The sequence below is a fragment of the Sceloporus occidentalis genome, unplaced genomic scaffold (genome assembly GCF_023333645.1).
Source record: "Sceloporus occidentalis isolate IW3139 unplaced genomic scaffold, rSceOcc1.0.p SCAF_3, whole genome shotgun sequence".
Lineage (NCBI taxonomy): Eukaryota > Metazoa > Chordata > Lepidosauria > Squamata > Phrynosomatidae > Sceloporus > Sceloporus occidentalis.
Window position 1 is genome coordinate 63,193,415 of NW_028316983.1, and position 16,036 is coordinate 63,209,450.

The following is a 16,036-nucleotide window of genomic DNA, read 5'->3' on the forward strand; positions in this document are numbered from 1 at the left end:
TGATTCTCTTTGCAACGCACAAGCCTCCTGCTCCCTTCAAGGACTCATGATTTTGCTGCAATAGCCCCCTGAATAGCCATTACATGACCAATGGAGAGCACTGGAGATTGGAAAAGCATATGGCTATGGCAGCTTGGAGTAGTGGTTTGAGTGTTGGACTAAGGTCCTGAACAGACTGGTGATAAACACTGGCATCGGGGCAGAGAGGGAGCATGATGACTGCACACCATGTGCCCCAAATCCGCCCTCATGCTGGCAGGATGCTGCATGGCCCACCGCACAGCGGGAGGGGTCATAATGCTCGCTTGGTGCAGTGTGTACATGTGCTGTGCCAAAGGAGCACTGAAAAGCCACGGCGCCGGCAGCTATGACACTTTTTCTGTGGCACAAAAAGGAGGCAGCTGCTGGAGCCCCGATCTGGCAAGGAAAGGGGCAGCACTCCGCCGCCCCTTAGGGGCTGTCTGTACAGCCCCTATGACTCTGAAGACCAGGGTTTGATTCCCAACTTTGCCATGAAACTCACTGGGTGACCTTGAGCAAGTCACATTCTCTCAGCTTCAAGGAAAGGCAATGGCAAACCTCCTCTGAATAAATCATGCCAAGAAAATCCCACAAGAGGTTCATCTAAGGGTCACAGTAAGACAGAAATGACTTGAAGGTGAACAACAAACAACAACGCCCCATAGTGAGATGCAAACCAATGACATCATTTATCACAACCCTTTGCACCTCCAGCAGCCTGTACCTGGCTCCTGAGCACAGCCAGATAATTCTCAGCTCCCCACTCCCCGTGCACTTCTCAACCGGCCAAGGAATGGCTGGTCAAAAAGTCCATCAAAGCAAAATTGAGACCTGGTAGTGGGGAGCCATAATGGCGTTCTGCCTGTGGAACTCTTATACTACAACAGGCAATGAAGGATCTTGATGGAACAGAACAAGATTAGAAAATGTCTCAAGAAAAAAAAAAGGACAAATACTGTGGGAAGCTATGCTGGTCTGTTTGGGAAGTGGGAATTGAAACTAGAAACAATGTGACAACTGTTTCTCTTACACCACTTTATTGTTGTTAGTCCTAATTAGTTGGTCCTGTTATTGTTAGTTTGTTCACAAGATCTTTGACAGACCAAAAACTATTAGGACGCTCCTGCATAGGAAGTGTCAATCTCTGTGACTCTTCCTCTCTGAGACAGAAATTTTTGCCCAGAAAACATTCCATGGGCAGCCCTACAGTCATTTACGCTTGATCAGTATTAAAGGAAGTACTAGCACATGCGGCTAAAGACGATATATTGTCCAGTCCACAAAATACCTACCCTTCCCACTGACGCGGCCTTGTTTTTGCTCCCCTTTGGTCTGCCACGTGGTCTCTTGGGTTGTGGTGCTTCACTGGGTTCTTTCTAAAAACAAAAAGCACTGCAGTCAGCAACAGGGCAAGAAAGAAGAGAATATACATGTGCCTTCCCAGACTAGGACAGGGCAGGTCCAGCTCCTTCTGCTCCCCAGTTAGAAGCCCTGGTAACTCCATTAAATGATGCAAAACCTGAGTCTTTTTATACTTGGGCCTTTCCACTCTCCACAAATATAGTCCTATGATTCCACTTTATCTGCTAGGACAACATCCTATGGAATCCTGGGATTTTTAGTTTGGTGAGATGCTAGATCTCTCTATCCGAGAATTCTAAGTACCATTCCTGAAACCACAGATCCCATGATTCCATAAACTGTTGCCATGGCAATTAAAGTAGAACCATAGCACTATAATTGTATAGTGTGACAGGGTCCTTCACACACATTTCTGTTTAGACAAAAAGTGCATCCTGGAATACAGATATTCCTGGATTACAACTCCCGTCATTCATCTCCACTGGTCACGCTGGGTATGGGAGAAAAGTTTAACTTCACCCCAGTGCAAGGTGAAAAACAAGGGTCTACTCTTAAGATGGCAAACTTTATGGGTTTATGACTTTATGAAACTCTGATCACTTCAGAGGATGATTTCAGAGTTTCATAAAGTCTTTGACAAACCAAAAAAAATACTGTTCAGATTTCTTGTAGAGCTTTTTTACTGTGGAAGCAGTGCAACATGAAATAGAAAGAAGCATCATTTTTAGACAAGCTTGGAAATTTTAAGAACTAGCCCTGTTAAAATGCAATGTTTTTTTGAGAGAGCAGAAAGGCAAATTTATTTCTTTGGAAGCTTTGCCTCCCCATACAAAAGTGCAATCTAGAATTTAATACCTGGTGAATAATAAATATTTTGAAACTTATATATTTCTGTTGAGTGTCACAGAGTGACTGTTTCTAATTCCATGTCACATTCTATTTATAGCTTCAGCTAATAGTCAATCAGTAATCTAACACCAGCAGCCCTGTTCCATCCTTCACCAGAGCAATTGCCTCACTCTTCCAGCTCAGGCAGATGGAAGAACAGGAGGGTAGCAGCTGCTGTCTCAGACAAAATAGGGAAAATGGCTTTGAGCTTATAGCTTCATGCAGGACTCAAGTAGGACTTCATGTGGGGCTCAACAGTAATTTTATTAACAGGAGTCAGAAGTTAGGGCTGCAAGACTTGAATGAAAGAAACCATGCCCAAGAGAGCCAGAAGTGATTAGTTCAATATGAAGTGTATCAACATCAAGTCAAAACTACATTTAAGTCCATGGTAGGGAATCAGTACAATGGAAGCAGATTTTCCATGCCATGCCATACCCCTCAGGGCTTATGGCAGCATTGAGCAAACAGAATTATATTATACTAAGAAAGTGAATGAGAGCATGCTAAAAGAAACCTTACTGGAACTCATTTTATATGTTTAGCAGATCAACTGAAAGACAATTTTTCAACATATTACATACAGTAAGGAGGTTATCCCTTCTTTATGGAACTTGTATCAACAGACACACACATCATGTGAGCAACAGACCTGGAGAGGACTGTAATCTCACAGAAAGCTAGGCACAGTTTATCAAATGGGTGAGCAATTTCATAGGGCATAGTACTCAATTTGTTGAACCTGCACTTCCTTGGTGGGTTGCACTGGCATGTTCCTGCCATACAAGTAGTAATGCCATACCATTTCCAGTTTCATTTTTGTCTGGTTTGCAGCCTTTTGGGAATGATGAAAAGGCAGACTACTACATTTTCGGTGGTATAACAGGTGTGTGTATATGGGAAGGACAGTGGTTCTCAACCTTTGGGCCTCCAGATGTTTTGGACTTCAAATCCCAGAAGTCTCAGTCAGGAATTCTGGGAGTTGGAAGTCTCAAAAATCTAGAGGACCAAAGGTTGAGAACCACTGGTTTAGGAGCTTTGGTGGTGGGGATCTCCTGGGACACTGTGAAAATAGATTTGGGAGCTGCATGCAGTCCATGGACAGCATTTTCTCCACCCGTCTTAGTGGACTAAAAGCCGGCTTCTCAACTAAAAGTGAGGAACCAAAGGTTGTTAAGACAGTTTTCCCCAGCAGCTTAAAGAAGCATTGAAGCCCATAACCAACCATCAAAAACATGGCAAAGGGGAAGTCAAGCTGTGAAATTAGACAACGAGTTCAAAGCATGGAATAATAACAACAACAATAAAATTTTATTTATGTTTCTCCGCCTCTCCCAGTTGGATCGAAGCAGGGTTATAGACTGAGTAAAATTGCAATATATGCACTAAAATTCTCCAAATTACTAACATTAAAATATCCAACATGTAATTAGCAATTAACAATTAACTATTAACAATACAATCAGTAAATAAAACAGCGTCTCATTCAAGGGGTCAAGTCAGTCGGTATATTATATCATGTCAGGGTATGCTTGGCGAAAAAGCTCAGTTTTAATTGCTTTCCTAAATGCCTCTAGTGAGGTCGCCAAGCGAATATCCTCAGGAAGGCTATTCCACAATCTCGGAGCCCTTATGGAGAGGGCTCTTTGTGAGGTGGAGACATGTTTGGGATTCGTAGTTTCCAATAAATTCTTGCTCGATGTTCTAAGAGTGCGGGGCGGATTATATAGAGAGAAGTGGTCCTGTAAGTAACTCGGACCCAAGCCATGTAGGGCTTTATAGGTAATGACCAACGCCTTGTATTGTGCCCGGAAGCTGATAGGGAGCCAGTGAAGATCTTTTAATATAGGTGTTATATGGTCATATCTCGAAGAACCAGTGACCAGTCTGGCTGCCATATTTTGTACTAGCTGAAGCTTCCAAACTTGGTACAAGGGTAGCGCATTTCAGAAGTCTAGACAAGGGTACCAGAGCATGTACCACTGTTTCAAGATCCCTTTGGTCTAGGTAGAGTCGCAGTCGGCGTATCAACCGAAGTTGATAGCAAGCACTTCTGGCCGTCACATCTACTTGGGATGTCAACTGCAGGGACGAATCCAGAAGTACTCCTAGACTGCGAACTTCGTCCTTCAGGGGAAGTGTGACCCAATCAAGGACGGGTTGACAAATTTCCTTCCTTAGACCTTGGGGACCTATCACAAGTACTTCCGTTTTCTCTGGATTCAATCTGAGTTTGTTTTCCCTCATCCAGCCCATTACCGACTTCAAGCAGGCATTCAGAGGAGAGATGCCTTCCTTAGACACTGCATCAGTCGGAGACATAGAGAACCATATTTGAGTATCATCAGCGTATTGATAACACTTCACCCCATATCTCCAGATGATCTCTCCCCAAAAGGCTTGTAAAAAACAACTTCTTCAGCAATCATGCTCACATTACAGCATTACAGGAGCCAATGTGACTCAGCCTTAAAGGGCACCAGAGCTGGTGTCACCTTGCTAAGAAAACTTCATTGTCCCTAGGATTAGAATATTTTAAAGCAACAGTAACATCTAGAGCACAAGGCTAACAACATCAATTGTGCATAAGCCAAATATCCGTTTGATGCCAAGATTTCTTTTGAAACCCATTGTGGGAAAAAGGTGGGATCCTTGAAATAAATAAATAAACAAACCTGATGATAAACATTATGCTGCCAGCAAGTATTGCAAGGCTCCCAGCGATTCAGAACCCAGTTTAGTAGTACTCTATGGAGTTAGTTGTGTGGGATGTGGAATAAAGTCAGCATACTGTGATTATTGCCAGCATGAAGCAAATCCACCCTTTCCCCCAGAGGATTTGCTTTCAATAACTATGTACTCTAATGACCCATTGATCCTGAAGCCTCATTTGGTATCAACAATAACCATGCTTGCACCATGATAGTGCTCTCTTAGCTTCCCATTTTGCCATGTCGGTTACTACTAGGAACAGCCAACAAAAGACAGACTCTTCTTTCCTGCTTGCAAAAGCTTCCCTTATAACAGCACTAAAGGAAATGATCTACAAACCTGAGGCTGCTTCCTGGGCCTCCCTCGTCCTCTCTTCTCAGAGACATCCTTGTCTTGTTTGGCAGCTAGGGTTTGGCTAGATTTTGCACTAGATTCACTCATCTTCTTTCTCTGAAAGAATACAATAAAAACAAAATTAAGGAAAAGTATAGAGTAAAAATATGCTAAAGCACCAGATCCTGTCTGATCTTGGAAACTAGACAGAGTCAGCCCTGGTTAGTATTTTGATGGGAGGTCACCAATGAATGACAGGCTATACTTCAGAAGAAGTAACTGGCAAAGCCAACTCTGAATATTTCTGGCCTAAGAAAACCCTATTAAATCCACGGGGTTGCTTTAATTTGACAGGCAACGCAAAGGCACCTATACACACACATACTTTCAAATGGCCAATCTATTCTCTAGATATTGGGGACTACAAGTGGATTTTGTCATACAAAATGGCCACTTCATGATTCTCAGGCTGCATATGCACGCTGAAAGGGGTAACCTACAACATGTCTTGTGCAGGAGGATAACCTCCCCCACTGGATCTGTCCTTTCAGAGAGTATATCAGTAAAAACAAAACAAGCTCCCAATATACATACATAGGTGAATGCAGGATGGATGATTCCAGCACTCCCTTAAATTTTTTCTCTCAGACAATGTGGTCGTTAGTAGTAAAAGGGCTGCCTGCTCCTGATCTATAGTAATCACAAAAACATGTAGTTTATTAAAGTACAACATGCACAATAAAATGGCTATTATGAACATTCATCACTAGAAGCACTGGTTGTACCACACTATCAATCTACTAACCATGACAACATAACACTTCCAATTTACATTAAAGGTTAGATGTTTATTGTGCTACGAATCCAATTCTTAATAGAAATAGACTCACGTCACATTAATCTTTGAGCCAAGAGACTATGATACTTTTAGGATTGCCACTTTAAATAAAAAAAATCCCTTAGTTGACTAGACACAAATTTTAATCAAGTGATCAGTGACTGAATTTTTAAATCAACGTATGAACAAACACAGTTCCAAAGGTAAAACAGTATGCTTGTGTTTGAATTAGTGACTGCAAAAACGTGTGCATCATAGGAAGAAACATCCCCTCTAACACAGTGGTCACAATTCTTTTGAGAAGTACTTGTACTACAAGCCTCTTAATTGTTTTTAATGAGTAATTACCTTTTAAGCTTGTTATTAACATATTATTTAACTAAACATTTCAGGCCTGTTTATTTTATCATGGCACTGCTGGGTCACAAAAAGGAAAGAAAGAAAGAAAGAAAGAAAGAAAGAGAAAAAAAGAAACACAGACAGACATGCCAATGTTTTGTTACTTGGAGATCTATCTGCAGTTGTACATGAACCAGGAAGGATACCTTTGCAATTGAGACATCAAGAAAGGGACCCCTACCCCACCTTGAGTCCCTATATTGAGTCCCTATATTGGAGAAAGGTGGGATATACTGTAATAATAATAATAATAATAATAATAATAATAATACTCCATAACTTATGCATGACCATTAATAAGACATCAGCATCCACACAGCTAGCATTCTACTGTGTGAGAGCATCTCATCAACAAATCCATATCATGCTTTTCACTTGTACCTATAATACAGATAGCCAATGTACATCTGGGACACCTGTGTATCGACAAAATCCAGTCCCGCAGCAATTAAAACTTTTACTATTAAACAAGTTCTGATGAATGATGAAAGGAATGTTAACTCAAGAAGGTGAGGGGAAGGGTTTACTACCATTGGCAATTCAGTCCGTACATGGAGTTGTTGCAAGAAGAGAGCCATGGGAAGCTAGAAGAGCCACAGGAATTTGACAAATACAAAGGAACACAGAGCAAGGGGCATCTGAATTCCAAATAAATGTGGTCAACGTATTTCAGGAAGTGTAGAAGGCCTTCGGTGAGAAATAAAATAAAAACAAAGTTGGTTGTATAAAAGTTACTAAAACTGGTCAAAGGAAACGTGGGGTGCCTCCCACATCTCAGAGATGCTGTTTGGTTTAGCCTAGGCTCCTTTTCCTCTTCAATGCCGGAAGCCATACATCCACTGTCCCATTGTCACCATGGCAACATATCTTGCTCTGGGTAGAGCAAGAGCCATACTGCCTTTGCCCTGGAAGCAATAAGGAGATGAATGTTCTCCTGAGATTACCTGGGTTATTCCCCACTCCCCCATTCTACACGCTAACAGCTTTAGCAACGAAGATTTCAGAGACTCCAGGGTATTGCTAGTGGATTAAACTCCACCTGCCCCTCCCGGCACCACTCCTCTGGCTGGAATGTTTTGCTTTACAATAAAAATGAAAACCTAGAAGGTTACTGAATTACAGGGTCATTTTGGCCCCTATGTACCACCCCTCCATTAACCATTGCAGCAAATTGCTTTCCACTGATCTTCACACCTGCTATCCATGACAGCTGCCAGTAGCAAAAGAAGAAATGGGCCGCAGAAAGCTCGGCTACCCTGCGGAGCTGTTGCCATAGTGACCCCAGGGGACCAGAAGGAGTCATGGCGCAGCAACTCCAACATGACAAATGCTTCAATCTGAAATGCCAATTGAAGGCCACCACTCTGCTTCCAGTTCTAGGGGGAAAAAAAAGCAATACTGACCCTGCATTGTTGACCAAACAATCAATCTCATGTGGTCTTCTGGGCAGCTTGAAGGCAGCACCAGAATAGTGAGATTAAACAGCAATAGCAATAGCATGTACATTTCTATACTGCTCATCAGTGAACTCAGCACTTGGTTTGCAATCTGTAAGCTAACTGCCCCTAACAATCTGGGTACTCATTTTACCAACCTACAAAAAGATGGAAGGCTGAGTCAACCTTGGAGCCCCTGGGATTGAACTCACAACCTTGTGGCTGCAGTACCAGCATTTAACTAAGACACCACCAGGGCTCCCTGATTTCCTCTAATGGCCAAAGAAAAAGAATACCATATATATTCATCTATAAGTCTAAAAATTTATGCCCAAAAATTGACCCCAAAATTGCAGGTCGACTTATTTATGGGTCACTATGGAAACGTGACAGCAGCTCTTTCAGATTTTCCCCATGCAGTGTGGAGAGGATTTTAGCAAGAAAGAACCAAGCAGAAAGGGTCCTGGGTGATTGATGGATATTGCTGTTTGTATGAGGTCAACTTATAGCCGAGTACATACAGTAGTCCTCAGTGCCTTTGCATATCTTCCACAGAGACATGTTCATCTGGATGCAAGGATACTGTCAGATCCATTCTTTCCTTGCTACTTGGAAGGAGATGCAGTCTCCATTTTTCTAACACTGTGAAGTGACTGGAAACTCAAACCATTATTGCAAGCTGCCTTAACACTGAGTCAGACCATTTGGTCCATCTAACACAGGGGTAGGCAACATTTTTGAGCTGGGGGCCGGGTTGCTGTCCCTCAGACAACTGGGGGGCCGAAGCCAAAAAATAAATAATTAAATAATTTTTAAAAGAATTAAATAAATAAATAAACCGGGACAAATGTAGGACAAAAATTTCAAATGGAGGACACTTTTTAAAAACATGGAGTACACGCTAAAAAATTTGCTGATTTTTAAAAAAATGTTAATGTAAATGCATGTTTCGGAGGCTTCTGTAGACAATTGCCCCCCTTGCCCACTGCTTGCTCCCCTTGCCCACCTCCTCCTGATAGGCCAAAGGCTCCGGTGGCAATCGGCGGCAGGACCGGGCTGGGGCCGGTCCCAAGGCCTTGCCGGGCCGCATCCAGCCCGCGGGCCGCAGGTTGCCTACCCCTGATCTAACATGACCTCTGAATGGACAAGTGATTCTCCAGAGTTACAGGGAGGATTCTTTCCTAGCAATACCAGGAGATGTCTAATATATTCCTAGGTGGTCATCCAAGATATATGCATCTGACGAAGTGGACTGAAGCCTATGAAAGTTCATGCTGCCAACTTCTTTATTTCAGTTAGTCTCAAAGGTGGTACAAAATCTCTGTACACACTGATTCTACAGACTAACACGGCTATATTTTTGAATGTCATCCATTCAAAATGGTGAGCCGAAACCTGCTTAGCTTCTCAAATCAGGTGAGACTGTTTTATACTACCATCACATCTTGGAACACACCTGAAGACGAAGTAGGCCTCCTAAAGGGCCACAGATTTGTAATGCTTCCAGACAAGGATTGCCTCATATGATTTTATTGGAAGTGGCATGGCATTCCAGATTGCATATGCCTTCTACTTACAACTCTCCCATATTTCTTCACCACTTTTATCATTATTGTTCTTTTTTCCTCCACATAAAATTAATTAAAAATAAGAAATGCAACATATTTTTTAAACAGTAGCACTAGGAGTCCTGTCTGAAAGTACTGTACAGTACTCTTAAGAATGACTTCAGGGGAAGGATAAGCCATGCCAGACTTGCAAGATTCAGTTGCAAAGCACACACATGTCAAGAATTCCAAAAAGAGACCAAACTGTATCTCTCCTTGTATTGCTATAGCAAAATAACAAAGAACCAAAGTGATATGATTCTTTCAAAAAACACAGCTTTTGCTCTTCCTCCTTCACCCTCCTCTTCAGTCTAAATGCATAACTACGTCAATGTCAACAAGAGAGGAAGTTCTTGAGGCTCTCTATGTATGAAGATCTGAAGTACCAAGTCCATACAATTAGGAGGTTTGAGCTATATTCAGAAGACGGGTGAAACTCTACTAAAAAATCTAAACTTACAAACAAGAGGTCGATGTAAGACTAATTTTCACATTTGGATCTTTTCCTTAATTGCATAGCATGTGGCTAAAAGGCTCTGATTTTCTTAAGGTCAAGATGTTAACCAATTATTTATCCTCACAGCTTACACTAAAAAGGTTAGCATGTTAGTAACCAAATGTTACAGTGCAGGAAAAAGCCTTTTTTCGCAGCTCTGCTAACAGACTTCAGAACTGAGAACCAACAGCCTGAAGGATGTAGATTATGTCTAGGAACAGTATTTAAAAATATGCTCTATACAGACACACCAACTTTGAACACAGAGACCTTCTAGTCTTTTTACAAATATGTAAATTGACTCATGTTCAGTTATAGAAGTGACTCATGACTTAAAAACATCCTCAATGTTTTTTTAAAGAAGCCACAGATTCCTATAAACACTCATGAAAAGTTTAAATATTTAAAAGGTACTTTAGGGCTGCAATGCTAAACATAAATTACTACTACTGAGCTCATTACTTACTTCTGGATAAGGCTGTTGAGCATTGTCCTTCAAATACAACTCTCAGAGGGGGGGGGGGGTGACCAAAATGATGAAAGGTCTGGCAACCATGCCCTATGAGAACAGACCTAGGGAGGTGGATATGTTTAGCCTGGAGAAGAGAATGTTAAGAGGTGATATCTGAAAGAATGTCATACTGAAGATGGAGTAAATTTGTTTTCTGCAGCTTCAGAGAACATCTAGGTTAACATCTAAGTTAACACCTAGGACCCAGACCAAACTACAGGAAAATAGATTCCACTTCAACATTAGGAAAAACTTCTTGACAGTAAGAGCTGTTTTGACAGCAGAACTTGTTGCCTTGGAGTGAGGTGGAGTCTCCTTCTTTGGAGGTTTTTAAACAAAGGCTGGATGGCTCTTGAAGTCTAATTCTAAGTATCTATATGAAAAATGGTTTTGGTGTTGAGGGTTTCCGTGTAGATAATAATTACGAACATGCTTGTGATTAAAAAGCCACCTAAAATCAGATACTGAAGTATCAATATAATAATAATAATAATAATAATAATATAGTTTATTTATATTTTCCCGCCTCTCCCACATGGATTGAGGCAGGATTAGAGTCCGCTAAAATACATACATCAATACTTAAAATACATATAAAAGCACATCAAATTAATAACAATTAATCTTAAAAACTAACTCTTCAGATAGCAGCAACGCAATAAAGTTATACAATAGTCAGAGGGTATTTCTTACATAAGGTCAGGTGGGTAAGCTCGCCGGAAGAGATATGCTGGCGGAAGAATGTACAACATTTCTCTTTTGAAAAGCTGGAGGTTTCATAGGGTGGCCTGTGGAAAGTGCAGAACAGAGTTGCCTCCAAAAAAAAAGAAAACAAAAAATGAGGTCTTCCCGCACAGCAGGGAAACGCTTTGGTGGAATGAGATGAGTAAAAGATGTTCTCTTTCTGCTAAACACTCAGCCCTTATCACCAGCAGTTCCCAAAGTTTCCTTTTCTACTTGAGGATCCTCTTTCTAAATTCAGAAGAAACTACTATAAAACTGGAGTATGGAAGGATAGTGATTCTACATTTGTTCCAAACATAACAGTACTGAAGAAAATAGAAGAACTAAAACCATCTTAGAATTCAAAGATATATCCGTGTTAGTCTGGATCAGAATGAAAAGGGAGTCTATTGCGCCTTTGAGACTAACTGGGAGAAAGAAGTTTGTAACATAAATTTTCATAAACAGAGTCTACTTTGAGTTCAGTCCATGCATCTGATGAAGCACAGACCTAGTTTATGAACGTTTATGCTACAATCTTCTTTTTCTCAGTTAGTGCTAGAAAGTCCTTTTACATACCAAAACGATCTTAGATTATCAGGAGCTATGGGACCAAAAAGGCAAACAAAGAAGCAATACAGTGAAAATGTCTGAGGTGTGACCAAATCTGATTGCTGTATAGGGAACTTATCTGCACTATATGGCAGACTTTTCCAACACAGTGCCCTCCAGTTGTATTGGACTACAACCTGTATCCCTAGCCAGCAGGACTGAAACTGAATACAAAATAAGCCTAAAATCACAGAATATAAAAAATAGTATAAGATCAACTAATGACTAGTTTTAAAGCAATTAAAAATGTTTAATACAGCCAAACTTAAAGAAAAATGAAAAAAAAACCCATATTGCAGCTAAATTTTAAAGTCAGCAGCAAACATTCTAGGTTTTCTAGCTTAATATTCTGTTAAAAATGTCTTGGGAGCAACATACATAGAGGGAGACCTATGGCATTTGACTGGGAAACAAACACATTGTGGCACCACCTGAATGAAGGCCCTATCCGCTAAATTCGCTAATTTAAATATCCTGGAATATTCAATCTGTTTGTGTAACAAATGCTCACAATTCAAATGACAGATCAAACAGCCAATACTAGTTTTAACTTTAAAGGATCTATTAATTTGTATATATGCCCAGTGTGCATGTAACTGAAACTAAAATATGATTCTATTACCGATTATGAACAAGCTGGAATAACTTCTAGTAATAAGAGGTTCAACTCTTAGCTAACCAGCCAAGCTGTAGATGTTGTTTGTGATGTTAGAGAGAATGTATTACAAATGCATGTGATTCTCCTCTAAAAATCTAAGAAACATTTGTGGTAGTATAAGACGGTGTCCAGTGTAAATGCTTATGAGATATAGAGGATCAAGGGACTTTTTACAAGTGTATCTAATGGATAATAACTTTACATTTGTCCTACAATCATAGTTCCCAAATGTTTTACTATAAGTATGCTACTAAGAATGCCAGCCTAAATACTCCGAAACCACCAGATTGATCTTGGAAGCTAAACAGAGTCAGTCCCAGTTAATACTTACATAAGGGAATATCAGATGTTGTAAGATATTATTTATTTATCATCCTCCTCCTGCCTTTTCCCCAGTTTGGGACTCAAAGTGGTTTATAACTGTTTACAATAGTTAAAATAAATATAGTTAAAATTTCACCACATTAAAAAAAAATAATTTTTTTACATTAAACTAAGATATGATTCTATTACCAATTATGAACAAGCTGGAATAACGTATGATAAGCATAGAACTCAAGACTAAATGTCTAGTAATAACAGGTTCAACTCTCAGCTAACCAGCTAACAACCAGATGTTGTTAATGATATTAAACCTTCATAAAATTAACCCCCCAAAGCAATGGCACTACTTTTCTGCAATGGTGGAATTGCGTGCTCTTGAGAAGCAAGAGGCTAAGTTGATGGGTTTTCCATGCCAGATAGGTTGCTGCTGAGGAGCCAGACTGAATGTGTCACACAGCTACTGGGCAGCAGCAGTAGTGAGGGTGATAATGGCAGAAGATCTTTCAGAGACAATGGGAGTGGCACCATAGCTAACATTTTTAGCAATGTGCAGAAAGAGGCACAGTAAACCCCTTTGGAATATCATTTCCCACAAAAACCCGAAGAGGAGGCAATGCAAAATGAAACAAGAGATTGTGACAGAAGATGAAACTCCCTGGTGGGATGGCATTCAGCGAGATACTGAGTACAACAGAGGGCAACTTTGAGTTGCACTGTGGCTAATGATGCAATTGAACTCAAGCTGAAAGGACATCTGCCATTGATCTGCTCGGAGGTATAAGGAAAGTCTGAAGCTGCATAAAACATATTAGAGGAACATGGAAGGTGGGATGCATGAATCAGAGGAAACTAGGCATAGTAAAACAAGAATTGGAACGTATAAACATTGCAATACTTGGGGTGTGTTAAAAAAGACAGGAATGGGACATTATGAGTCAGATAATTCCACAGTGTTTAACTGCTTTAAAAACTCAGTGTTTTTTAAATTGCTTTAAAAACTCAGGAAATGAAAATTGAAGAAGAAATGGAATGGCATTTATAAAGATAAGACACATATTAAAAGCAGAAAAACAATATAATTTTAAGCGAGACTAAATCATATCAATAAGACTTCAGGGAAAACCCATTAATATAACCATAATCCAAGTTTATGTTCCAATTACAGAGGCAAATAAGAAACGGAAAAAATCTATGCTGGAGTCCAGGAGGAAATTCATCACACACCAAAACAGGACTTGTTGTTAATCATAGACAATTGCTATGCAAAAGTAGGAAACACAGAAGAATCAAAGACAATTGGAAAATTTGGTCTAGGATCAGGAAATGAGCAGGAGAATGACTGATTGAATTCTTTGAAGCTGATAGTTTGTTCATTGTAAACACATTCTTCAAGCAACCAAAGAGGTAACTTTATATATTAACATCACCTGATGGCTGATACAGAAATCAAATAGACTACATATCTGGAAGCAAAAAAGCTCCATGCTCTCTTCAAAAACAAGACCAGGAGCAAGCTACAGCACAGAACACAAGCATGCAGCAAAGTTAGAATAAAGCTACATAAGAACATTAAAACAACCATTGTGACAAAAGTTAACCTGAAGAACATCCCTGTAGAATTTAAACATAAAGTAAAAAATAGATCTGCAATATTAAGCCTAATTCTTAGAGAGCCAGAAGATATCTAGTAAAGCCGGGACATTGTCAGGAAAGAATTGAAAATACACTATCTACAGCCAAAAAGGAAGAGAAGCCTCAATGGGTGACAGATGAAGCTCATCAAGCAGTTAAGGACAAAAGCAAAAGTAAAAGGTGACAGAAATAGGGTCAGAACACTGAATGTAACTGTTCAACAACTTCTGTGCAGGGAGAAGGAGAACTACTGTTACAATCAATGCAGAAGGAGACCCCTTTCACAAGATCTGGAAAAACAAAGGAAAATTTAAACCAAGAATGGGGATATTCTACGACCAGCAGGGAACACATTACATGTCCAAGTACAAATAAAAAGAGAATGGAAACAATGCACTGAAGAATTATATCAAAGACATGAAAGGATGAAAGATCCATTCAAGGAAGAACCATTACAAATGAACCCACAATTTTAGAATGTGAAGTGGAAGCTATATTCACAGCACTTTACATAAATTAATAATCAGTAACACATGGCACACCAATAGATCTGCTTCAAGCAACAGAGGCAGAATCTACTCCAGTTCTAACTAAAATCTTCCAACAAATATGGGAAACAAAATAATGACCCTCAGATTGGAAACACTCAATATGCATGACAATCCCTAAGAAAGAGGACACGACCAAAGAATTTCACAAGAAAATCAGCCCATGTTTTATAGATTACAGCAAAGCTTTCATTGTGTAGATGATTAAAAACTGTGGATCATTATTAAAGAAATGAATGTGCCACAGTATTTGATTGTCCTGAATTTATACTCAGTCAGGGCAGGAGGCTACTCCCAGGATAGAATATGGAGACATGGAATGACTAGCAATCACCATATCTGTTTACCTTATGTGCTAAATGTTTATATATAAAGCAAAATTAGACTCGGAGGAAGGAGGCATGAAACTTGGGGAAGGATCATCAATAATTTAAGATAGGCCGATGACACTATACTGCTAGCTAAAAATAGTGAAGATCTGGAAACATTACTGAAGAAAGTGCAAATGCAGGTTTATAGTTGAACATCGAGAAAACAAAAATAATGACAACGGACAGTTTATGTAACTTCAAAGTAGATAATGAAGACATTGAAATAATAGCAATAGCATTTACATTTCAATACTGAATAATAGTGAACTCAGCACTCTCTAAGTGGTTTACAATCTGTAAGCCAATTGCCCCCAAAAAGCTAGGTACTCATTTTACCCACCTATGAAAGGATGGAAGGCTTGGGGCACTGGGATCGAACTCAAAACATTGTGGCTGCAGTACCAGCATTTAGCTATTGCACCATCAGGGCTCCTGATAATTCATGATTTCCATACTTTGGCTCAGTTATTAATCAGAATGGGAACTGCAGTCAAGATATCAGAAGATTTGGCGTTGGAAGGGAAACTATGAAGGAACTAGATAAGTGTAAAAATACAATTGGCCT

The 16,036-nt window shown here is 40.0% G+C and overlaps 1 protein-coding gene across 8 annotated transcripts in view; it reads right to left on the reverse strand.

Annotated features, from left to right (window-relative positions):
• The window catches only part of HMGA1 (high mobility group AT-hook 1), a 36,645-nt gene that overhangs the window by 14,626 nt on the left and 5,983 nt on the right, over window positions 1–16,036 (reverse strand). For 4 of the 8 annotated variants that reach the window (XM_089514706.1, XM_089514705.1, XM_089514701.1 and 1 more), the window contains exons 2-3: window positions 5,323–5,433; window positions 1,314–1,397 (exon numbers count right to left, since the gene is read on the reverse strand). In XM_089514706.1, coding sequence (XP_089370832.1) covers window positions 1,314–1,397; window positions 5,323–5,424 — 186 coding nt within the window. In that variant the 5' untranslated portion in view covers window positions 5,425–5,433. Of the gene's footprint in view, window positions 1–1,313; window positions 1,398–5,322; window positions 5,434–5,910; window positions 6,007–7,083; window positions 7,377–7,747; window positions 7,816–11,320; window positions 11,484–16,036 lie in introns of those variants that run through there. The other 4 variants (XM_089514707.1, XM_089514702.1, XM_089514708.1 and 1 more) reach the window with 4 other exon arrangements.